We start from the raw sequence: 24,379 nt of genomic DNA on the forward strand, positions 1-24,379 counted from the left end.
AGGAAAATTCACAAGCCAAAACAAAAGATAACCTAATGCATTTCCTTGCCTACTTACAATTTTTGTAATTTTAGATGGAGCGTTCCAGGTATATTTTCTGCGGATGTTGTCCCTGCTTAGCTTCTATCTCTGACTGGAGAGGGAACAACACAAGGAGAGCCACAAACAAATCTCCCCTGCCCAATTTGAAAGTATCTTCTTTCCTCATTGGTCCTTCTGGTCAGGTGCCAACTACATGATTTGAGCTACTTAACCCTTTACAGATAAAGCAATTCCGTACAGCTGCCAAGGAGAGATTTTATGCTACACTTATCTCTATGTTTATGACATGCATATAAAAGCCCAGGCTGGTGTTAGGGGGTAGCAAGCAGAGCAGTTGCCCAGGGCCTCATGCCACAGGGGGCATGGCAAAGCTAAGTTGCTCAGGCTTCGGCTTCAGCCCTGGGTGCCGGGGCTAGGGGGCCCCGGACTGCAGTCCCATGCGGCAGGGCTTCAGCTTTCTGCTCTGGGTCCTAGCGAGTCTAATGCTAGCCATGCTTGGAGGACCCCCTGAAACCTGCTCGCAGCCCCCCAGGGGGCTCTGGACCCCTGGTTGAGATCCCCTGTCTTAACCTTTGCACTGGCACCTGATAATTGGCACTTTCTAAATATTTATATAGTAATTCTGTGTAACCTTTCCATCCCCTCCTATCCTGAAACCCCCAAGCTTCCCTGGAAATTCAGAGATGTCTTGATTTCCTCCTTTGCGAACCTTCCCATCTCTTTCCTTATTCTGTCTCTCTTCTTCCCTTCCCCGTTTTCTTCTCCTCCACTGCCTTCTTCAGTAATGTGGCTTTTTGTAACGAGGACTACATCATAATGTATACTGACAGTGGGATGTAAGGCTGCCTTGCATTTCCTGAATGTTGAGTGCTTCACTCTGCAGTCTTAATGTTCTTTTAATGTAGCTTTTTTCTGAAATATACATTTCATTTTGTTAGTTTTGTGACTTTACATATGCACAAGAGAACCTAACTGTTTACATCTTAATTTATTTACTCTCACTTCATAACCAGCTGTATGAAATTGTGTATTGCATAGTCCATTTTCATGGCTCCACATAGCTGAACAATATTTTTAAAATACATAATTGCACACTTTGCCAGTTGTAATAAAGGACTCTTTGTTACAGGGGTTAGTTAAAGTTGCCATGAGAACTTCGAATTTCCTTGCTTTGCTAATTCAAAATTTCAACCTTAACATTGAATTATGGGAGTGTTTTCATTAACTAACCCACAGTGTAAATACATGCTGCAGGTGTCAGTACCCCCTGCTTAATGCAAACTTCTGACTTAACGTCTGTGCTGTTGAGATCCAAAATAAGAAACCACAGGCAGTTCTAGAGACTGATCTCGGGACTCTTTCAACACTTTCTCTCAGATTCTGCTATTGTGACTCCCTCACGTCGAAATCGAAGCAGCGAGAGTGTGGACAGTCTCGGTGGCTTATCGCCAAGTGAACTCACAGCAATCCAGTGCAAAAATATCCCGGACTACCTTAACGACGCAAATGTGCTCAAGAAGCATTTTGGCCAGGCGAAAGTCCAGCGCATCCTTACCAGGCGCAACAAAAAGCTGGCTATTATTTACTTTTTTGATCATGTGAGTATTTCATGTAAATTTAAAAATAGATGTGTAGTATTTCAATATTTATCTGGGATGTGTACAGCCATTCACTATGGTGGAGTTAACGGATTTCTGCTCTAACCAATCGACATCTGGAGACCAGACTGTATTCTAACCAGTAAAGGTGATCCCATCAGATCAGGATTGGGGTATATTGATGGGACAGCATGGGGAAGCCTATGTTGCTAGCACGTGCTGTCCCTGTTCTGTGGTTAAAAAGAGGCCTTCAGTCTCAAGAGCTATCAGCCTGATACAGTACTTATTAGGGTACCACAGAATTCAGCTTTATGTGACCTCCACCACAAGGCAATCTTCTGCTGGGGTAGTCTGCTTGCCACATATGGCATTCGGGCTTTTAGTAACATCTAGGGAGATCGTTGAACTCCCGATGAAACAAACAAACATATCTTTGTACATGCTGTGTAGACTTCTTTACATCTCGTTCGGATGCTAATTGTCCGTGGTATTGCATGCTGTTTTTCAGGCCTCTGCTGCTCAGGCAAGGAAGAAGGCAAAAGGGTTAGACAAAGATATAGTAACATTTTGGCATAAGAAGAAAACAAGTAAGCTTTTATTTTCTGTGTTTCTTCTAGGCATGATATAAGAGGGTGACAGTCAGTTGATTTCAGTGGAGTGGCACCTGTTTGCACCAGATTGGAATTTGGCTCCAGAAGTAAAACACTGTTTCTATAGTTGTTTCTCCCTTTGTGACGGGCACCAAATGCAAAGGGTGTGCTTATGTACAGCATCTGATTTTTACAGTCTGTTTGTAAGAAAATAAGATGAATGTACTTGGAGGAAAAATTCAAAAATATAGCAATTCTTGGTGGTGTCTGCTAACTCTCAGCTTTTTAAAGTCAAAAATTGTTCATCAGACGATGATCATTAAGTGAGAGTGGTTTTCTTCCAAGCACCTATTATTAAGACTCCATGTATGTCACGAAGGTCATGGAAGTCACGGATTCCGTGACTTTCCATGACCTCCGTGACTTCTGCAGCGGCCCGTGGGGCTGGCCTGGGAGCTGCCTGAGCAGCCCAGGCAGCCCCTGGCTCAGTCGCACCAGTTGCTGCGGGGACCGTCTCGAGCCCCCCCATCCTGCAGCAGCAGGAGTTTTGGTGCGGGGGGGGGGGGAGCTCAGGGCTGGGCATTGGGGTGCAGGGCAGTGCTTACCTGGGGAGGTCTCTCTGGAAGGAACTCCCCTCCCTCAGCTCCTAGCTCCATGTGCTGCCTCTGTCCACAGGCGCCGTCCCCCGCAGCTCCCATTGGCTGTGGTTCCCAGCCAATGGTAGCTGCAGAACCGGGGCTTGGGACGGAGCGGAGGCAGCACGTGGAGCTAGGAACTGGAGGTCTCTGCTTCCCAGGAGCTGGGGAGGGGGAACCTACCCCAGCCCTGCCAACCCCTCCAGCACCCGCGGAGGTACCTGCACCCCTTCCCAAGCACCCGCAGCGCCCCCAGGGCCATGCCCCCTCTCCCCACAAGTTTTAGTCAGGGGTATATAGTAAAAGTCATGGACAGGTAGGTCACTGGCTGTGAATTTTTGTTTACTGCCCGTGATCAGTCCATGACTTTTACTAAAAATATCCATGACGTAGCCTTACCTATTAGATATCTAATCTGCTGTCCTACTTCACTTCCCCCCCACCCTCCCTTAAGGATTACATGTAGGTCTTGAATTTAACTGCCCCACTTACAAGCTATAATGCCTTTATAAAGCATCCATGGATAACCAGGCGATTAGGCACTAGCTGTAGTGAATGTTCCTAACATTGTGGTTTTATGAGTAGCAAGAGCCTCATGCTGCAAAATAAACTTCTTATATTGGTTGGGTAACATTTTAATTTGAGAACTATCTGCATAATAAAAGAGATGGTCTTTTCTCCTTCTAGTATTCTTGCAAGGTTCCTCTTCTAGGAACCATCTGGAAAGCTGACTTCTGGGGCAGATATACTCTCCCTTGCTGAATTTAATGTTTGATGTAAGGTTACATGAGGAGCCATGGTGCTGATTTCTTCAGTTTCTTTCCTGTCCCTCCTTTCCTCATGTTTTGCCACTTAGTTATGTCTTTCTCTTTTAGTGTATTCTGTTAAAATAAGTGTTTAGATGTAATAGATTTGTATGGGTCTGTCAGACGCGAGTCGTAAGGAACAGCTCCCACCCCAGATGGTGGTTCAGTTTGGAAGTATACCTCCCGTGTTAACTTTGTTTCCATGGAACAAAACACTCTAGTTAACCCTATTGTAAACGTACTCCTAGGATCTGAGTATCACTACACGGTACTCTGCACGGGGTTTCTCACAACACATTTTTTGGTGGCCTCTTTGACAATTTTTCCTAAAATACTTAATTAACTTTAGGAAAAACAAATAAATATTCACATATACATGTCTAAATCATTATCATTTATCTATGTAGGGTTTGTTTGGTTTTTTTTGCAGACTCAACAATACAAATAATGTACAGTTGTCTCTATTCTTTACTGGACGAAAACAGAATAGAAACACAAATAAGGTGCTTTGAACATTCTTATAGATTCTAGGACTGGAAGGGACCTCGAGAGGTCATCGAGTCCAGTCCCCTGCTCTCATGGCAGGACCCAATACTGTCTAGGCCATCCCGGATAGACATTTATCTAACCTATTCTTAAATATCTCCAGAGATGAAGATTCCACAACCTCCCTAGGCAGTTTATTCCAGTGTTTAACCACCCTGACAGTTAGGAACTTTTTCCTAATGTCCAACCTAAAGCTCCCTTGCTGCAGTGTAAGCCCATTGCTTCTTGTTCTATCCTTAGAGGCTAAGGTGAATAAGTTTTCTCCCTCCTCCTTCTGACACCCTTTTAGATACCTGAAAACTGCTATCATGTCCCCTCTCAGTCTTCTCTTTTCCATACTAAACAAACCCAATTCTTTCAGCCTTCCTTCATAGGCCATGTTCTCAAGACCTTTAATCATTCTTGTTGCTCTTCTCTAGACCCCCTCCAATTTCTCCACATCTTTCTTGAAATGTGGTGCCCAGAACTGGACACAATACTCCAGTTGAGGCCTAGCCAGCGCAGAGTAGAGCAGAAGAATGACTTCTCGTGTCTTGCTCACAGCACACCTGTTAATGCATCCCAGAATCATGTTTGCTTTTTTTGCAACAGCATCACACTGTTGACTCATATTTAGCTTGTGGTCCACTATAACCCCTAGACCCCTTTCTGCTGTACTCCTTCCTAGATAGTCTCTTCCCATTCTGTATGTGTGAAACTGATTGTTCCTTCCTAAGTGGAGCACTTTGCATTTGTCTTTGTTAAACTTCATCCTGTTTACCTCAGACCATTTCTCCAATTTGTCGAGATCATTTTGAATTATGACCCTATCCTCCAAAGCAGTTGCAATCCCTCCCAGGTTGGTATCATCTGCAAACTTAATAAGCGTACTTTCTATGCCAATATCTAAGTCGTTGATGAAGATATTGAACAGAGCCAGTCCCAAAACAGACCCCTGCGGAACCCCACTTGTTATACCTTTCCAGCAGGATTGAGAACCATTAATAACTACTCTCTGAGTACGGTTATCCAGCCAGTTATGCACCCACCTTATAGTAGCCCCATCTAAGTTGTATTTGCCTAGTTTATTGATAAGAATATCATGCGAGACCATATCAAATGCCTTACTAAAGTCTAGGTATACCACATCCACCGCTTCTCCCTTATCCACAAGACTCGTTATCCTATCAAAGAAAGCTATCAGATTGGTTTGACACGATTTGTTCTTTACAAATCCATGCTGGCTGTTCCCTATCACCTTACCACCTTCCAAGTGTTTGCAGATGATTTCCTTAATTACTTGCTCCATTATCTTCCCTGGCACAGAAATTAAACTAACTGGTCTGTAGTTTCCTGGGTTGTTTTTATTTCCCTTTTTATAGATGGGCACTATATTTGCCCTTTTCCAGTCCTCTGGAATCTCTCCCGTCTCCCATGACTTTCCAAAGATAATAGCTAGAGGCTCAGATACCTCCTCTATTAGCTCCTTGAGTATTCTAGGATGCATTTCATCAGGCCCTGGTGACTTACAGGCATCTAACTTTTCTAAGTGATTTTTAACTTGTTCTTCTTTTATTTTATCTTCTAAATCTACCCCCTTCCCATTAACATTCTCTATGTTAGGCATTCCTTCAGACTTCTCGGTGAAGACCGAAACAAAGAAGTCATTAAGCATCTCTGCCATTTCCAAGTTTCCTGTTACTGTATCTCCCTCCTCACTGAGCGGTGGGCCTACCCTGTCCTTGGTCTTCCTCTTGCTTCTAATGTATTCTTATCTTTTTTCTTGTTGTTTCTTTTGCTTTTTTGAGTTGTTGGTTTCTTTTGTTTGTTTTTTGGGGTTTATTTTTTTAGACTTGCTAGCTATAAGTAAGTCTGCTGTGAAAAGTGATATTTGTATGTTTGTTAATATCACTTTTCACAGCAGACCTACTCAGCCCCGGCAAGCCCGGGGACAAATTAACCCTTGGATGGGGAGGAGGGTACAGAGGCAGCGGGCACTGGGGGAGGCAGCAGGGGTCATAGGTGATGTGGGGGGTAAGCTCAGGGACAGAGGCCCCCACCACATAGCCAGGGAACGGAGCCCAAAGCCCCACACCCGGGACTGCCTGGGGACAGAGCCCAAAGCCCCGTGGCTGGAGTCTGCTGCCCGCCACCCCAGAGCTGAAGCCCAACCCCAGCACTCCCGGGAAGGTGGGAAACTCACTAACTGCCTGCTCCTCCAGAGGGAGGCGAGGCCCAACCACTGCTAGTGGCCCCTGGGGAGGGGCCGCTGCTTTGCCCCCCGCTCTCCCAAACCACTGCCCAGGAGGCTTAGACCACAAGAAAAGCCCCTGGTGACCGCATTTGAGTAACGCTGGGACAAACACCAGTACCAAAAGTATTGCCTCATCATTCCACAGCCCTAAACTTCCCCACAAAAAATGAATGCAAACTGCTGCAGTGTTGTCTTCCTGAAGCTCTGAGAGTGCTTACTTGCCCATGCTCATCTCATTATGTTGTTAATTTTGGAGCCTGATTATGAAAATGACTTCATCTTAAATTATTTCACTTCTGATCATTTTAGCAGAACAAACTAGTTAACATACCAGATGTGTGCTGCTGCTGCCAAAAAGCACGCACATGGCCCCAGCTTTCCACCAAGTTCAGATGTAAGTTCTGAGGACACATGTGCATCCGAGAATGAGTCTGTACAGGTAAACCTGATTATCCAAATGTCTTGGGAGACATTCAGAACACTTTGATAATCATCATTTCTGATAAAATTCATATCTGTACAAATTTCTGATTTGGGAAACATCCAAAATTTGGTAAATCCAAAATTCAGATAATCAGGCTTTACATTTGCTGACAATCTGCCAAACAACTACAGTTATTGCTAAATAAACCTTTTGTTGTTTCATATTGAACTACATAACAGTAGGGATTGTAGTGTCTCATTCTGTCAGTCTGCAACAGAACCAATAAGTTTCATAGTCCTACATTGTGGAATTGGATTCGTGCATGACACATCATCTAATGCAAAGTAGCTTGCAAACACTGTATAAATTGATATGACTGTGACCTCTAAAACCATAAGGAAATTTAAAACAAATTATAACACATTTTTTCAAGAAGTAAATTTAAAAACGTTAGTTGCATGATTTGACAAGTATCTGACCTCACTTGGTATATTATTCAGGTCTTGGTAAGGAAGAATTTTCATCTAAGGAGAAGAAGGCAGATGAAGATGAAGGGAGACAAAGCAAAGAAGAGCAAAACTATCAGCATTCCCCTCTTCGCAAATCTTTAATTAGACCCTCCACCAGTAGCAACCTGTCTAGTAAAAGGTATGTTCATTTCTCTAGGAGTCTGGCTGATAGAGACTTTTTCCATGACAAGGATTTCCTATCGGAATGTGTGTCTAGTAACCACGATCATTTTGTATTGAATAAACAAGAACAAAATCAAAGTTCCCATTTATTCATGGCAGTTTTGTTTGCAGCTTCTGATAAGTTCTTTTAACTGTATTGTACATTTATTGTTTACCTTCTCTGTTGTTCATTCCAGTTGGAATGTGAGTGTACTTAGGAGCCTCTTGGTCGTGTTAAAATGTAAAGGTTGAGACATATGTTGAACAGATAATTTTCCCTTATATGTGCAGCAATGCTTCTGATTTCATGCATGATTTGGATCTTAAGATGCTTTATTTAATTTGCCTGTTAAGTTATACATCTGTGGCTTTTTTTCCCAATGGGGTTTCACACTGTTTTGGCTGTAAGACCATAAAGCAACTGTTCTTCTTCTGTTCTTTTCATTGTAATAGGCTTAGATAACAACCACTATAGTTAAGATTACAAACCATTATAACTTGTGTTTTCAGATGTTCGTAGCTTGCTGAAGTTTTCCAAGCTTGTTCTCCTCCCAAAGGTGAATTTTGCTTAGCTATTTCAGCAAAATCCCTTCAGCCACTTTTGTTTTGTGGGATGAGAAAAATAAAATGTTGTACATTAAATGATTGTGGCAGTTCATTTTGCTCAGCTACATTTTAAAACTTGAAGCTCACCATGCAAATAAATCTTACGTTGTAAATACTGTCCTAATTTTTTATAAAAATCAATCGTTGGATAATCAACTCTTATAAAATGGTTGCAGGATTGGGTCTTTCATAGTCTCTTGATATATTTGTGTTGGTATGGAGTATGGTCCTAATGGAACTGCCTGTTGTGTTTCTGGGAAGCATTCCAACATGTAAGATACCATCTATTCAAGACCAAATAGTCCGTCAAGCGATTTGACTAGCCAAACACTCTAGTTCTTTAGTATTATACAAAAAAGTTTATCACAAGCAGGAACAGATACAGACTACCATTCTGTATACTGATATAAAACTGCTGTAAATATTATGTCCAATGGCTGTCCAAATTTGAGATTTTTTTCAGAGCGGTCTAGGGGATTTTTAGATACATAACTTCCACTGAAATTAATTATGCATTTATGTAAATGAATTGGCTAAATGCTCAAGACTATATTGACAGTCCTAACTGTAATGTACAGAAGTATAATATTGCTGACAGCATCACATTTCCATAATAGTTTTAGACAACAAAGTGAGATGTACGTTAAGAGTAGAAATCCAAGCAAACTTATATTCTCTTTGGCTTGCAGTCCCTCTTATTTTCACAGTGTACAGTAGTGTATCACTGATCACATCTCTTGTTTATTTCTAGTTCTCCAGCTAAGAAATCTGCTCTTACAAAGTCGCTGCAGTTTGAGGCAGACCCATTTGATTCTGGGACTGAAGGGCAGAACTCTGAGAGTTTGGCAGTATCAGCATCCTCGCTCAGTAACCTGATAGGCTCAGTGGCAGAGACCTCTGAAGACAAATATCGCCTTCTGGACCAAAGGGATAAAATCATGCGACAAGGTAACGTTTGTAATTATGCATGTGTAGATGAGGATTATCAAATTGTAGGAACTAGGAAGGAATTCTTTCTCTCTCAAAATGTAGCCTTCTTCTATGGCATCCAGTATTGGCCACTACTAGAGGTAGGGCCTGATGGACCAATGGTTTAATCTGCCATAGCAAATCTCATATCCTACTTTTCACTCTTGGGAATCCAAGTTTAAAATAAGACACTACAAATCTAGAAGTTCAACATCTATTAAGGTGCATCTTTAGGGGAGCCAGCTCAACTACTCGAATGACAATAATATACCTGAGCTCAAATCCCAAGAGGGGAAACTTTTATCTTTATTTTTCATTTATTTTGTTGTATTTAATAAAACTAGTTTATGATAAAAATGACACATTGCTTCTGAAACGTTAGAATGTTATTTTATAATTTTGTAGAGTTTTTTCCCATTAGTACATTTGTATTAGCTAGATTCTTATTAGGCTTGTCTGATGAGATCAACACAATCTCTCTATCATTTACTAGGCAGTAAAGTATTATGAAATCTGCTTACATTATTTAAAATCTTTTTTCTGCTGGAAAGGGGGAAAGGGACTCTCGAGTCGGGTAAATGAGTGTAATGTCTGCGTATGAAACCAAAGAGGTTAGACTCCGGATGCTCAGATACCGTGGTGGATGGGTGTGCTGCATAGAACAGCCTATAAAATAGCATGGTTTTCCCCTCCTGTCAGGGAGACTGATCTGTTTAGGTAGATTTGTTTCACATAGTCCTTACAATGTTCTGTGCGTCTTTATTGCACGTGAATATCTGTTGTGACGAGTAAGAATCAGACAGTATCCCTGTCAAAAGGATGTTTATGCATACTTTATTGACATGTACTGTATAAAAGAGGCATTAGTTTAGGGATATTTTAATCATTTCTCAAAACACGGAGTTGTGTGGGAACTAACTTTTGACTGCAGCTACAAGGCTAGAGTGCATTGAAGGAGTAAAGATATGTATTACACAGATTAGAAATTGTAAGAGAATCCATTCTTAAAAGCCTATCTTTCATATGTCAGAAGGAATCAGGGGATTCCATAGGGAACTATCTAGATGCTATGTTAGTAGTTTCATATTAAACTTGTTTCATTACTGTACTTGTGTGATGTTATTGGAGTAAAAGTCTTAGCAAATAGGCACTAGTTTTTTTGTTTGATGTGGAAATCTTACATTGGTAAGCAATAAATAGTCAGCACATGGGTGTATAGTGACATGACTCTAAAATTAATTTGGAGCCATGCATTGAAATCCCTGTACTTTGGTTTACTGATATGGATTGAGCTGCTTCATGGTGCTATGCAATACCAGTATCTTTCTGGTAGCGCCAGTAGTTTCTGAAAGTTCTGCACATTTAAAGAAAAAACAACCGGCATGTTTTTAGTTACAAAGATATCCTTTTGAAAGTGGATTGCTACAATACTGAGTGCAGGCAGTGAAAAATGTCTGTGTTGCCGAAGAGTTTAAATGCAGTAAAACTGCTGAATAAGGGGTATGTCGTTCAAGTGGACTCTGCAAGGAGAAAGGGTATGTTGGCATAGCAAGATTACAGGAATGGGGAGCAGGACAATGGATCAAGTACTACGTGCTTGGCCCTAAGTTACAGGGTTCCCTGAGGCAGAGTGACTACTCACCAATTTCTTATGCATGTAGATGCCTTTTCCCTTAGATCCTTTCTATAATCTGGCTTTGCATGGGGGGGAAGATGCATAATTTAATCTTAAGAGTGGTGTGAGCTGCCATTTATCTCTCTGTTGTGTCAGCTCTGCAGCCTAATGATTATTTGAATATGACCTATTACTCAGCTAATCATATCAAAAACATCCATCTGCCCTTGGATTTTGTCTAGAGCAGTGGATCTCAATCAGGGATACATGTATCCCTGGAGGTATGCAGAGGTCTTCCAGGGTGTACAACAACTCATCTAAATATTTGTCTCGTTTTCCAACAGGCTACGTAAAAAGCACTAGCGAAGTCAGGACAAACTATGCAGTGGCTTGTTTTTACTTCTCTATATACTTTACACTACAATACAAGTACAATATTTGTATTCCAATCGATTTATTTTATAATTACATGGTAAAAATGAGAAAGTAAGCACTTTTTCAGTAATAGCGTGCTGTGACACTTATGTCTGATTTTTGTAAGCAAGTAGTTTTTAAGTGACGTGTAACTTGCAGTACACACGACAAATCAGACTCCTGAAACAGGTACAGTAGTATGGAAAGGTAGAGAACTACTAGTCCAGAGTACCTCTACCCCTTTTTCCCCCATATGTCCCAGTCTGGGCCTCCCAGTGGCTGCGGGGGGCCATGCCTGCGAACGGTCAACGTCAGCAAAATGTCTCGCGGCCCGCAATGAGATTATCCTGATGGGCCGTATGCAGCCCGCGGGCCGCAGGTTGCCCACTGCTGGGCTAGATCGAGGAATCCTCTGTCAGGTCACTCACTGTTTGTGGCTGAATGATCTTTATAGACTGTAAGCTCCTTAAGAAAGTGACCATGTTACCCTCTCTGTTTGTTCAGTACAGTGCACGGTCAGCACTCTCCTAATGGAAAATAATAAAGAGTGGATGTTTGGGCTCCTGCTGAAACACGGCATTCCTAGGGCTGTAGTCTGATTTGATTATACCTGGGTGATGTACATCAGCTGGAAACGAATGAGCAGGGCACTTAACACTTGTTTTTGTTTAACACCTGTTCAGCTCGAGTAAAAAGGACCGATCTAGGCAAAGCTAAAACATTTGTTGGAACGTGCCCAGACATGTGTCCTGAAAAAGAACGCTATATGAGGGAGACGAGGAACCAGCTCAGTGTCTTCGAAGTGGTCCCAGGATCTGACAAGGTACCAGCCTCTCTGTACTGACTGCTGCTGTTGTGATTGTTTATTTGCTGTCATTGAATCGTCCGTTAAGCTGTCAACACTGTGCAATATATCTCTGGTTAATTCTGATGAAAATTTCTAGGGACCAATGACTCTAGATCCCAGAACTTAAATATGAACTGGATTTTTTACAAAGAAATCCCATGTTTGTTTGTAGACGCACAGATAGTAACGCTCTTTGCAAGGCTGCAGTATAGGTATCTAAAATTCCCCGTTAGAGGGGGAAGCTCTCTTTTAAATTGATAATCGGTTATTGTAACAATTATAGACTCATAGGTGTGACAGGTTGTCCCCTCTCCCCCCGGAGTGCCACCTGATGTCCTGGGGTCCCACTGAGCCCGCCCATTGTTCCAGCCTGGGTTCCCTCACCCTGTCCTGCTGAGCCAGGCCCTCAAGCCTCCTCTAGCACACACATAAGCAAGGCAACACCCAGCTGCAAAAGGACACAGACCCACTGAGAACTGCTCTGTAGGGGAAGACTCAGTTCAGGGATTGCCCAGAACTCAAGTGCACCCTCCCTCCTCCCCCCCCCCCCACCCCCCCCGAGTGTAAACCCAAAATTGTATTGTCTTGTGCTGCACCCAAATCTGTACAGTGTAAGCTCATGAAAATCACCCCCTCCCTCAATGTGGAGAAAGATGTGCACAGCTCCCCCCCCGCCCCCCAGTTATGAATTGCACAAACTGGTTTATACGAAACAAAAACAAGTTTATTAACTACAAAAAACAGATTTTAAGTGATTATAAGGGATAGCAAACAGAGCAAAGTAGATTACTTGAGCAAATAAAGCAAACACGCAAACTAAGCTTAATACACTAAAGAAACTGGCTACAAGAAGTAATTTATCTCCCAAAATGTTGTTTTAAGCAGGTTGCAGAGATTCTTGAAGAGCAACTTCTTTTACTTGCAGCTTAGAATTCCAGATATTCACAGGCCAGACGCCTTCTAGCCTGGGTCCAGTTCTTCCCTTCCCCAGATCAGTCTTAGGTGTTCCCAGCAGTCATCTTGGGCAGGGAGTCAGTGAAGAACCGACCCTGATTACTTTACTTCCCTGCCTTAAATAGGATTTACATATGGCTGGAATCCTTTGTCTCTGTGTGATTTCCCCCCTCCGTGGAAAAATGCTAGTAGTCCACGATGGAATCCAGTACCAGGTGACATGATCACATGACGCTGCAACCTCAAAGCAGCATCCCAGGAAGCTTCTCAGGAAGGTGGGAGATTAGCATCTTCAAAGTCCTATTGTTCTCCCTAATGGCCCATTGACTAACCAGCCAGACTGATTGCATTTTGTCTGGTGGGTGTTTTCCAGGTGCAATCACAGTTATAATTGTTACATAGTCAATATTCCTAACTTCAGATACAGAAATGATACATCCATACAAATAGGATAATCATAGTCAGTACATAAATAACCTTTCCAATGATATCTCACATGACCCATCTTGCATAAAACATATCTTAGTTATGCCATATTCATATCATAAATATATCTCCATCTGCTATGCTGTAGTTTGAACCTATTGCCTCTTTTTCTAGTCTCTGGGAGGAGAGAACAAATTTTGTCCATCTTTTTTTATGGCAGCCTTTCAAGTATTTGAAGACTGCTCTAATGTCCTCTGTTAATCTCCTCTTTTCCAAACTAAACATACCGTGTTCCTTCAGGTTTCAGAGGGGTAGCTGTGTTAGTCTGTATCAACAAAAACAACGAGGAGTCCTTGAGTCACCTTAAAGACTAACAAATTTATTTGGGCATAAGCTTTCGTGGGCTAAAACCCACTGCATCAGATGCATGGAGTGGAAAATACAGTAGGCGCAGGTATAATTATACAACACATGAAAAGATGGGAGTTGCCTTACCAAGTGGGGGGTCAGTGCTAATTGTAACATTCAAAATGTTACAGTGTTAATTGTATCATTCAAAAACCAGTAGGAGAGCACTTCAGTCTCCCTAGACCAGGGGTTCTCAAACTGGGGTTTGGGACCCCTCGGGGGGTCACGAGGTTATTACACGGGGGCTCGCGAGCTGTCAGCCTCCACCCTAAGCCCCGCTTTGCATCCAGCATTTATAGAGGTGTTAAATATATTAAAAAGTGTTTTTAATTTTTAAGGGGGGGGTCGCACTCAGAGGCTTGCTATGTGAAAGGGGTCACCAGTACAAAAGTTTGAGAACCACTGCCCTAGACACTCAATAACAGACTTAAAAGTGGCCATTCTTCAACAAAAAAACTTCAAAAACAGACTTCAACGAGAAACTGCAGATCTGGAATTAATTTGCAAACTGGACACCATCAAATTAGGCCTGAATAAAGATTGGGCGGGGCTGGGTCACTACAAAAAGTAATTTTCCCTCTGTTGATACTCACCCCTTCTTGTCAACTGTTGGGATTAGGCCACATCCACACTGATTGAATTGGCCTCATTAGCACTGACCCCTCTCCCCCCCCGCCCACTTGGTAAGGCAACTCCCATCTTTTCACGTGTTCCTTCAGACTTTGCATTCTATACCTTTGATCTTCTTTGTCACTCACCTCTGGATCCTTTCCAGCTTCTCTACGTCCTTTCTATACATTGCTGACCAAAATTAGACACATTTCTCCAGCTGAGGCCTAACGAGCACTGCACCTCCCGTGACTTGCATGCTGTGCCTCTGTTAATGCAACCTTAAATTGCATTTGCTTTTTTTGCAATAGCATCCCACTGCTGACTCATGTGGAGGTTGTGAGCCACCACAACTCCCAGATTCTTCTCAGCAGTGCTGCTGCCAAGCCAGTTATCCCCTACTTTGTATTTGTGCATTTGGTTATAATACATCCTGATCCGTTTTTATTCCTGTAGTCCAAATACAGCCGCTTTGTCTTGTCTGTGGTGTAAGCAAGAGCTCATTCATCCCACTGAATCTGCCCAAGACACACATGTGAGAGTCTCAGGAGAGCAGGGCTTTTATACACCATTTCATTCTGGGATGAATGCTACTTGTTCCTGATGTACTTGACAAGACACCCTGCTGATTTGGGGATGAATTTCTCCCTTCTCAAAACAGTTCTTGCTCACCATGTTAGCACTGCAGCCTCCTCTTCGGGCAACAAAGAGAAGTGCTTTAGCTTGACTGAAGCCACTCTGGATATTTTAGGAGGAAAGATGGTTTGTGGTTCACGCACTAGACTGGGACTCAAAAGATCACAGTTCTGTTCCTGGTTCTGCCACAGACTCCTTGTATGACCATGGACAAGTCACTTAGTTTCTCTGTGCCTCTGTTCCCCACCATTAAAACAGAGGTACAATAGCACTGCCCAACCTCACAGGGGTGCTGTGAGAATTAGCCATTATCATTTGCAAAGTGCTCAAATACTATAGTGGTGGGGACCATACAAAAGCCTTTATATCAGGGGTCTCAAACTCAAATGACCATGAGGGCCACATGAGGACTAGTACATTGGCCCGAGGGCCGCATTACTGACACCTCCGCCCCCACTCCACCCCTTCCATGAGGCCCTGCCCCTGCCCGGCCTCTTCCCACTCCTTCCCTGTCCCCATTCCAACCCTTCCCCAAAATCTCCACCCCAACTCTGCCCCCTCCCTGCCCCCAGGGGGTACAGGAGGGGTGTGGTAGAGGCTCAGGGCAGGGAGTTGGGGTGTGGGGTGCAGGAGGGGTGAGGGGTACAGCAAGGGATCAGGGCCAATGGGAGCTGCTGGGGGTGCTGCTTGAAGTAACAGCCACACACAGCCCCTCCGCCCCCCCTTCCCCATGTTCCAGCCTCTTCCCGGAGCTGCGCAGGGCAGGCAGGCAGAGAGCATGCCCTGCTCCTGGTGCACGTCCGGCCGCTGCTCTGGTAAACACTGGAGGCGGAGGGGGCTGCGAGGGGCTCGCGGGCCACAGAAAATCGCGGGCCGCGTGTTTGAGACCCCTGCTTTATATCAATAAATTAAATACCATCGAGTCAGTAGTTATGGCACTGCCTGCAGAAATGACAGATGGGGGACAACTGGTATAATATACAAACACTAAGCTGGGTGAACTGCAGTGCCAGCATTAAATGGAGATATTGATTTAATAGGCATTACGAAAACTTGGTGGAATGAGGCTAATTAATGGCACATGGTAATACACCTCTACCTCGATATAACGCTGTCCTCAGGAGCCAAGAAATCTTACCGCATTATAGGTGAAACCGCGTTATATTGAACTTGCTTTGATCCACCGGAGTGCGCAGTCCCGCCCCCCTGGAGCGCTGCTTTACTGCATATATCTGAATTCGTGTTATATCGGGTCGCGTTAGATCGGGGTAGAGGTGTACCAGTGTACAAAATGTATAGGACTGACACAGTAGGTCAGTCTGGTACAGGAGTTGCACTATATAAGAACATAAGAATGGCCTGACTGGGTCAGACCAAAGATCCATCTAGCCCAGTATCCTGTCCTCCGACAGTGGCCTGTGCCAGGTGCCCCAGAGGGAATGAACACAACAGGTAATCATCAAGTGATCCTTCCCCTGTCGCTCATTCCCAGCTTCTGGCAAACAAAGGCGAGGGACACCATTCTTGCCCATCCTGGCTAATAACCATTGATGGACCTATCCTCCATGAATTTATATAGTTCTTTTTTGAACTCTGTTGTGGTCTTGGCCTTCACAACATCCTCTGGCAAGGAGTTCCACTGGTTGACTGTGCGTTGTATGAAGAAATACTTCCTTTTATTTGTTTTAAACCTACTGCCTATTAATTTCATTTGGTGACCCCTAATTCTTGTATTATGAGAAATAGTAAACAACACTTCCTTATCTATTTTCTCTACACCAGTCATGATTTTATAGACCTCAATCATATCTCCCCTTAGCCGTCTCTATTCCAAGCTGAAAAGTCTCAGTCTTATTAATCTCTCCCCATGGAGAGAGGTAAATAATGGTGTCCCTCAAGAGCCTGTATTGGGATCTGTGCTGTTCAACATATTCAGAGATGCTCTAGAAAAGGGGGTGCACATTGAGGTGGCAAAATTAGCAGGTAATACAAAATTACCCAAGATAGTTAAGGCCAAAGCAGACTGCACAGAATTACAAAGGGATCTCACTAAACTGGGAGACTGGGCCCCAAACTGCTGGATGAAATTCAATATTGATAAATGCAATGTAATGCACGTTGGGAAACATAATCCCAACTGTGCATACAAAACGATGGGGTCTAAATTAGCTGTTACCACTCAAGAAAGAGATCTTGGAGTCATTGTGGCTAGTTCTCTGAAAACATCCACTCAATGTTTAGTGGCAGTCAAAAAAGCTAACCAAATGTTAGGAACCATTAGGAAAGGGATAGGTAATGCAACAGAAAATATCCTAATGCTGCTATATAAATCCATGCAACACCCACACCTGGAATACTCTCTGCAGTTCTGGTTACCTGATCTCAAAAAACATACATTGGAATTGGAAAATGTGCAGAGAAGGACAACCAAAAAGATTAGGGGTATGGAACAGCTTCTATGGGAAGAGAGTTTAAAAAGACTTAGACTGTTCAACTTAGAAAAGAGATGACTGGGGGGGCATATAATAGAGGTCTCTTAAAATCATGAATGGTATGAGGAAGTGAATGGGGAAGTGTTTACTTATCCCTTCAATGAACTAGGGGTCACCCAATGAAATTAATAGGCAGCAGGTTTAAAACAAACAAAAGGGGAAGTATTACTTCTCACAATGTACAGTCAACCTGTGGAACTCATTGCCAGAGGATGCTGTGAATGACAAAAGTACAGCTGGGTTCAAAAAAGAATTAGATACATTCATGGAGATTAGGTCCATCAATGGCTATTAGCCAAGATGGTCAGGGACACAGCCCCGTGCTCTGTGTATCCCTAAACCTCTGACTGACACAAGCTGGGACTGGATGTTGGGATGGATCACTCTAAATTGCCCTGTTCTGATCATTTCTTCTGGGGCACCTGGCAGTGGTCACTATCTGAGACAGGATACTGGGCTAGATGGACCATTGTTCTGACCCAATGTGTCCATACTTAAGTAAAAGATACTGTTCTCCACAGCAAGGGTTGATAGTGGTTTGGCCATTAGTGTGGACAATGTCAAACTCTTTTTCAGTAGCCTACTCTGTTCTGAAATTAGATATTTGGCAATGGTTATGTTAACACAGTCAACTTAATACTCAGGATTTTAATATACACTCTGTGTTTCTTTGATTGCTTTCTTCCTGCTCTCTCAGGTAAACCATGCAGCTGCAATAAAGGAATACAGCAGGTCTTCGGCAGACCAGGAGGAGCCTTTGCCCCATGAACTGAGACCTTCAGAGGTGTTGTGCATGACCATGGACTATTTAGTTACCCAAATCATGGACCAAGGGGAAGGGAATTACCGAGAGTGGTATGACTTTGTATGGAATAGGACACGTGGAATAAGAAAGGTAACCCTTGGCACTTGGACCCGCTTGACAGCTAGAATCCAAAATACACTTGTGGCAGTTGAAAAATTAAACAAAAAGTAGAAAAGAGACTCATCTTTTCAAAATCAAAGAGTTTTGTCTAGAATGCTTGTGTGAACAATATAAAATATGAATTCCAGCTGGAATTCAAAATGACTTATTTATTTGGCTAGGTTTGTAACTATTGCTAAATTTACAAATGTTTTGTTTTTCTTTTTGGCCAGGATATAACCCAACAACATCTCTGTGACCCTCTAACAGTATCCTTGATTGAGAAGTGCACTCGTTTTCATATTCATTGTGCCCACCACTTGTGTGAGGAGCCCATGTCCTCTTTTGATGCCAAGATCAACAATGAGAACATGACTAAATGCTTGCAGAGCCTGAAGGAGATGTACCAGGACCTGGCTAATAAGGGTATTTACTGCAAGAGTGAAGCAGAGTTCAGAGGCTACAATGTGTTGCTGAATCTCAACAAGGGGGATATTCTCAGGTGAATTGTCAGCTTGTCACACTTGCCTCATCTTCTGCCTCCGGAACATTTCCATAATAGAGAATTCCTATGTAGAAGATCTTAGGTGAAGGCTTTACTGTTACGTTTTCAAAAATACAAATTGTCATCATGGAGATGTTACATTATTATATAGTCAGTTTTTGCATTTCATTTCCTGTAACTTAACTTTTGAGAGAGCGGAGAAGAAAGAAGCTGTTTATGCGCTAATCTTTTTAGCATTTGAATCATTCCCATTAGGTTTTTGGTTTTCCTCTCACTGAGGCAAATGTAGTGGGTGAGGGTCACTTTCAGGGTTGTGCACTCGCACAAGAGTCAGTCAGGTGCTGCGCACATCCGGCGACTTGTGTTCAGGTGCCTGTTCCCCCTGCTGCCGCGCTTCTCCTTCCCTCAGCCTTGGAGCCTCTGGCCAGCTGCTTGTTGTGCAGGAGGACAAGGGGTGGGGGGGCGCTGATGTCAGGGTCTCTCCTCCCCAACCCCCCCGCCCGTGTACCCCATCTCTGCAGAAGGGGGTGGGGGGACAGCGCTCAGGAGTTAGAGGGAGCTGCTGGTGGCTGCTGCAGTCTGAACGAATACACACACGCTTGCTCGCTCTCTGCCTCTTTCACACTCACTTCCCAGCACATACTTGCATTGTTGTTGTTACTTCTTGGTACGTCCTGCAATGCACGTATATTCTCTGTAATTTTACTCTTTCAAAGTGTGTTATTTTAGTTTTTTGACTGGTCTGTGCATTTCATAATTTTATTTCTTTCTTATGCTTAAATTTAATTCTTTGAGTAGTGAGTTCTAAAATGCCTAACTTGTCCTGGCTGGAGTAATTCTCCTATGGTAACTTTAAAAAAAAGTATATTATATCTAGGTTTTTGGTTTCTACTGGTGGCACACATCCACACATTACCTCGATATTGCGGCACATAAAATTTATTCCGCACATGGATAGAAAAAATTAGAGGGAACGTTGGTCACATTCATACCTTTCCTGGGATCAGTTGGACTGGAAGTAGTTTTCTGTATGTCTGGGTTAGCAGGTCAACATCACATTGATTTATATTGTGATGGCTGTATCATTGCCAATGAAAACTATAGATTTTTACATGTAAGCTTAGTATTTGCCGAATATCACAGAATGGAACAAAAATTACAGAGAAACCCTAAAACTGCTGTCTCTCTGCAAGGTTTTTAATCTGCGTTTTTGCTGTGTTAAGGCACTGGTTGTGGGTAAGGTGTGGAGATTGTGTGTGTTCTAATGCAAGCCTCGTGCATCATGACCACCCCAGTGCAGGGTGGATGGGGGAAATTTGCAGTGATGTCATAAAAGGGGCAGGGCTTCCTTACTCTGCAGATGCTCAGTGAAGATGCTCAGAACTTTTATTTTTCAGTTGCCTAAAACATATTCATTTTCACCCCAACCCTCTCAAACCTTCACTTTCTTTCATTAAGGACTATTTATGGGACAAATTTCAAACTTCAGCCATTTTTCCTGCAGTATGTCGTAAAGTGTTAGCTTATTTTAGTAAAAAGAAAAACTCGTTTTTAACCAATCCCAAACTGAGTGAATGGAATTTACTAAAGTCATCTTCCTCACCCAAAAAATACCTAACCGTTGAATATAAACATTTGAATAAATGTCTTTTTGAATATTGAATTACTGAAATAAACAGCCCTATTTTAAATGCATCAGAAAAATATTAAATTTCCTTAAGTGCTTCAATACTACCTTTCTTCCCTTCCCCCCCCCATGTGCAAGTAACTCAAAACTCACCTTTTGGGCTGAGAAAAGCACAAAACTTTAGTCATGGGATTCTTTTTTCAGGAAGTGTCCAAATACATACATTTTATAATGAATGAGCTTCCCCAGCCATAACAACAATACCATTATGTTAATGCTAATTGAACTATTACATAAGAGTATAAATGATGAAAGGATACTGCTATTAATTTAATTTATATGCATTAGAGTTATGCTATCAAGACTATCTTTAATTGTGTGAGTGTTTTAAAAGTGGCCATTTTTAAAAATACATTCACAGAGATCGCTGTTGAGCTAAGGGCATTAAAGTTTTGATGAAAAAACTCCCATCTTTCTTGTCTCACCAGAGAAGTGCAGCAGTTTCAACCTGCTGTCCGAAACTCAGCTGAGGTCAGATTTGCAGTTCAAGCCTTTGCTGCATTAAACAGCAATAATTTTGTGAGGTTTTTCAAGTTGGTGCGAGCAGCTTCCTATCTGAATGCCTGTCTCTTACACTGTTACTTCAACCAGGTAAGCAAAAGGAGTTTGTGTGTTCTGTACCAGTATCTAATAATACAGTGTGGGCCGGGGTTGATTCAAAGACCACCAAGCCCAATGCATATCTATTAAACCCTAATAGTTCTGCCTGCTGTATTCTTTAAGAAAAACCTCAGATTTAGAAAGGAAACAAACAAAATGCCTTTCCACCACAATGCAAAATAGAAAAAGCATTAAAATACAGGATTTGCTTTCAGAGTGAGTGCATAACCGTTTTAAAATTTGATATTCTTACATCCCACAAAATATGCAAAATATGGAACATATTTTCAGGGTGTTCTTTTTTTTATTTTGGGGTCTCATTTATTCTTATTATTTGTACTGTCATAGTGCCTAGAAGTCCAGGTCATGGACCAGGCCCCATTGTGCTAGGCGCAATACAAGCAGAGAACAAAGAGACAGCCCTTGACTTGTTTTGGGAAATGTCTGTGCTCCAGTGTTGGAAACCCTGAGGCACTTGTGCTAGTGCATGAGAAACAAAAGAAAACACTTGTAAGGGGCCAGGCGTGGTTCACTGTCCACAATGAGTAAAAGCTAAAAAGCAAACAATGCAAAAAATGAAAAGAAAATTTAAATATAAACAGTTCTTTCCACTTGAATGATTGAAGGTGATTGTAATGTATAATTTTTCAAAACTGATTTTCCTATTGACAGTGCCCTCCTAATTTTCTAGGTGTGAAGAGCAGCTCTCTCTAATACATATTTTATGAGGTCTTCCAGAAGTTTAACAGCTATTTGGCCTTTTTTTTTTTTTTTTTTCCAGATACGCAGAGATGCTCTCAAGTCTCTCAATATTGCCTACACTGTGAACACTCAGAGATCCACTGTCTTTCCTCTGGATAACTTGGTTCGCATGCTACTGTTCAGAGACTGCGAAGAAGCCTCTGATTTTATAAGTTATTATGGCTTGAGTGTGTCCGATGGGTAAGAGCAAGGAGAGTTTGTATTTTTGTTAATGCCCAAAAACTTGGTTCAGGGTCCTCTTGTGCTCGCTGCTGTACAAACACATCTTTGATCCAAGATGAGAGCTGCAGCTTGGCAACAGGAAAGAGACACGAGCTAAATCAAGACTGGATTTTTTTTAAAGATCTGTTCTATTTCAAAAGGAATTATTTTGGAGGAAGTTTTGTAGCCTTTATTATACAAGAGATCAGACAAGCTGATCACAGTGTAGTCCCTTCTGGCCGTGAAATCTATCCCTTCCAGTGATGCTAGAGCTAACAAGGCAGACTATTTTGTCACATTACTACCAGTGGTGGTTAGTAAAATATGCAGAAGATTGTCTCTCAACCTCAGCTGCATGAATTGAAGGTAGAGTTACCATACGTCCGGATTTTCCCGGACATGTCCTGCTTTTTGGTCCTCAAATCCCCGTCCGGGAGGAATTTCCAGAAAGCCGAACATGTCTGGGAAAATAGGGAGGCATGGTAAGGGGACGCCTCCTCCCCGGGGTTCAACTTTCCCGGCTCCCGCCGCTCTCCCCAGCGCAGCAGCCGCTGGAGCCCGGGAGGAGGCGGCTGCGAGCTGGGATGCCGCCGGGCAGCGCCACAGGGCCAGGGCCGGTGGGGCCAGGGGTGCTTGGCTGCTGGCCGGGGCTGGGCCGGGGGTGCTTGGCCGGTGGCCGGAACCAGGGCCCGAGCCAAGCCAGAGCGACCAGGGCCGGGGGTGCTTGGCCGCTGGCCGGAACCGGGGCCCGAGCCGAGCCAGAGCGACTGGGGCTGGGCGTGCTCGGCTGGCGGCCGGAACCGAGCCGGGCCGGAGCCATTGGGGCCAGAGCCTCTTGGCCGGCCGCCAGAGGGAGCCGCTCGGCCGGAGGTGCCAAACTGGGCCATGTCTCCTCGCGCCCCCCCCAGCCCTAGCCCCAGCCCCAGCTTACCTGCTGCCTGCCTGTTTCAGGCTTCCCGCGAACATTTGATTTGCGGGAAGCAGGAGAGGGGGAGGAGCGGGGGGGGCGAAGTGTTCAGGGAGGGGGCGGAGTTGGGGCGGGGAAGGGGCGGCGTTGGAGCGGGGCCGGGGTCCCTTGGAGTGTCCTCTTTTTCAGGGGCTCCAATGTGGTAACCCTATTGAAGGTGACTTGCAGCTCTAAATGAAATAACTATCCAGTCACTTGTGGCACCTTAGGGCTTGTCTATACTTACGTGTTGGTTCGGCGGCAGGCAATCGAACTTCTGGGTTCGATTTATCGCGTCTTGTCTGGATGCGATAAATCGAACCCAGAAGTGCTCGCTGTCGACTCCGGTAATCCTGCTCGGCGAGAGGAGTATGCAGAGTCGACAGGGGAGCCTGCCTGCCGCGTCTGGACCGCGGTAAGTTCGAACTAAGGTACGTCGACTTCAGCTACGTTATTCATGTAGCTTAAGTTGCGTACCTTAGTTCGATTTGGGGGGTTAGTGTAGACCAGGCCTTAGAGACTAACAAATTTATTTGAGCATTAGCTTTCGTGGGCTACAGCCCACTTCATCAGATGCATAGAATGGAACACAGTAAGAAGATATTTATACGTACAGAGAACATGAAACTGTCCGAAATGGGCCATCTTGATTATCACTTCAAAAGTTTTTCTCCCCTGCTGCTAATAGCGTCTCTTAATTAATTAGCCTCTTACAGTTGGTATGGCTACTTTCACCTTTTCATGTTCTCTGTATGTATAAATATCTTCTTTCTGTGTGTTCCATTCTATGCATCCGAAGAAGTGGGCTGTAGTCCACGAAAGCTTCTGCTCAAATAAATGTGTTAGTCTCTAAGGTGCCACAAGGACTCCTGTTCTTTTTGCTGATAAGGACTAACACGGCTGCTACTCTGAAACCTATCCAGTCACTGTTACATTCTGTGCTTGATGTTCCTAATAACCAAAACACACTATTTGTGTCATTAGAAACCTTCAGAAAACAGGCTAGGATGTAAGGTGGGACTTTCCAGAGTGTTTAATGTTGGCCCTGCTGCTGCCGTTGAAGTCGGGGCTGTTTTACCATTGACGTAAATGGAAAATGAATTAAGCCAATGCTGAGCACTTTGGGAAATCCCACCCTTCATATAGGGACATTGGGGCGTTAACTACATAACCCTAGAGTGCATTCGTTTTATAAATCTATGTATGTGAAGTTCATCTTTTGTAGCACCTTGTGCTGTGAAGGCAGCATGCTC

General features: G+C 43.4%; 1 protein-coding gene across 2 annotated transcripts in view; it reads left to right on the plus strand.

Annotated features, from left to right (window-relative positions):
- Positions 1 to 24,379, plus strand: part of MCM3AP (minichromosome maintenance complex component 3 associated protein) — a 72,105-nt gene that overhangs the window by 5,271 nt on the left and 42,455 nt on the right. For both annotated transcript variants that reach the window (XM_005311342.5, XM_005311343.5), the window contains exons 3-11: positions 1,420 to 1,640; positions 2,149 to 2,227; positions 7,375 to 7,522; positions 8,903 to 9,099; positions 11,833 to 11,972; positions 18,219 to 18,416; positions 18,659 to 18,927; positions 21,046 to 21,208; positions 21,999 to 22,159. In XM_005311342.5, coding sequence (XP_005311399.2) covers positions 1,420 to 1,640; positions 2,149 to 2,227; positions 7,375 to 7,522; positions 8,903 to 9,099; positions 11,833 to 11,972; positions 18,219 to 18,416; positions 18,659 to 18,927; positions 21,046 to 21,208; positions 21,999 to 22,159 — 1,576 coding nt within the window. The remainder of the gene's footprint in view (positions 1 to 1,419; positions 1,641 to 2,148; positions 2,228 to 7,374; positions 7,523 to 8,902; positions 9,100 to 11,832; positions 11,973 to 18,218; positions 18,417 to 18,658; positions 18,928 to 21,045; positions 21,209 to 21,998; positions 22,160 to 24,379) is intronic.

Source organism: Chrysemys picta, chromosome 11 (assembly GCF_011386835.1).
Source record: "Chrysemys picta bellii isolate R12L10 chromosome 11, ASM1138683v2, whole genome shotgun sequence".
NCBI classification, from domain to species: domain Eukaryota; kingdom Metazoa; phylum Chordata; order Testudines; family Emydidae; genus Chrysemys; species Chrysemys picta.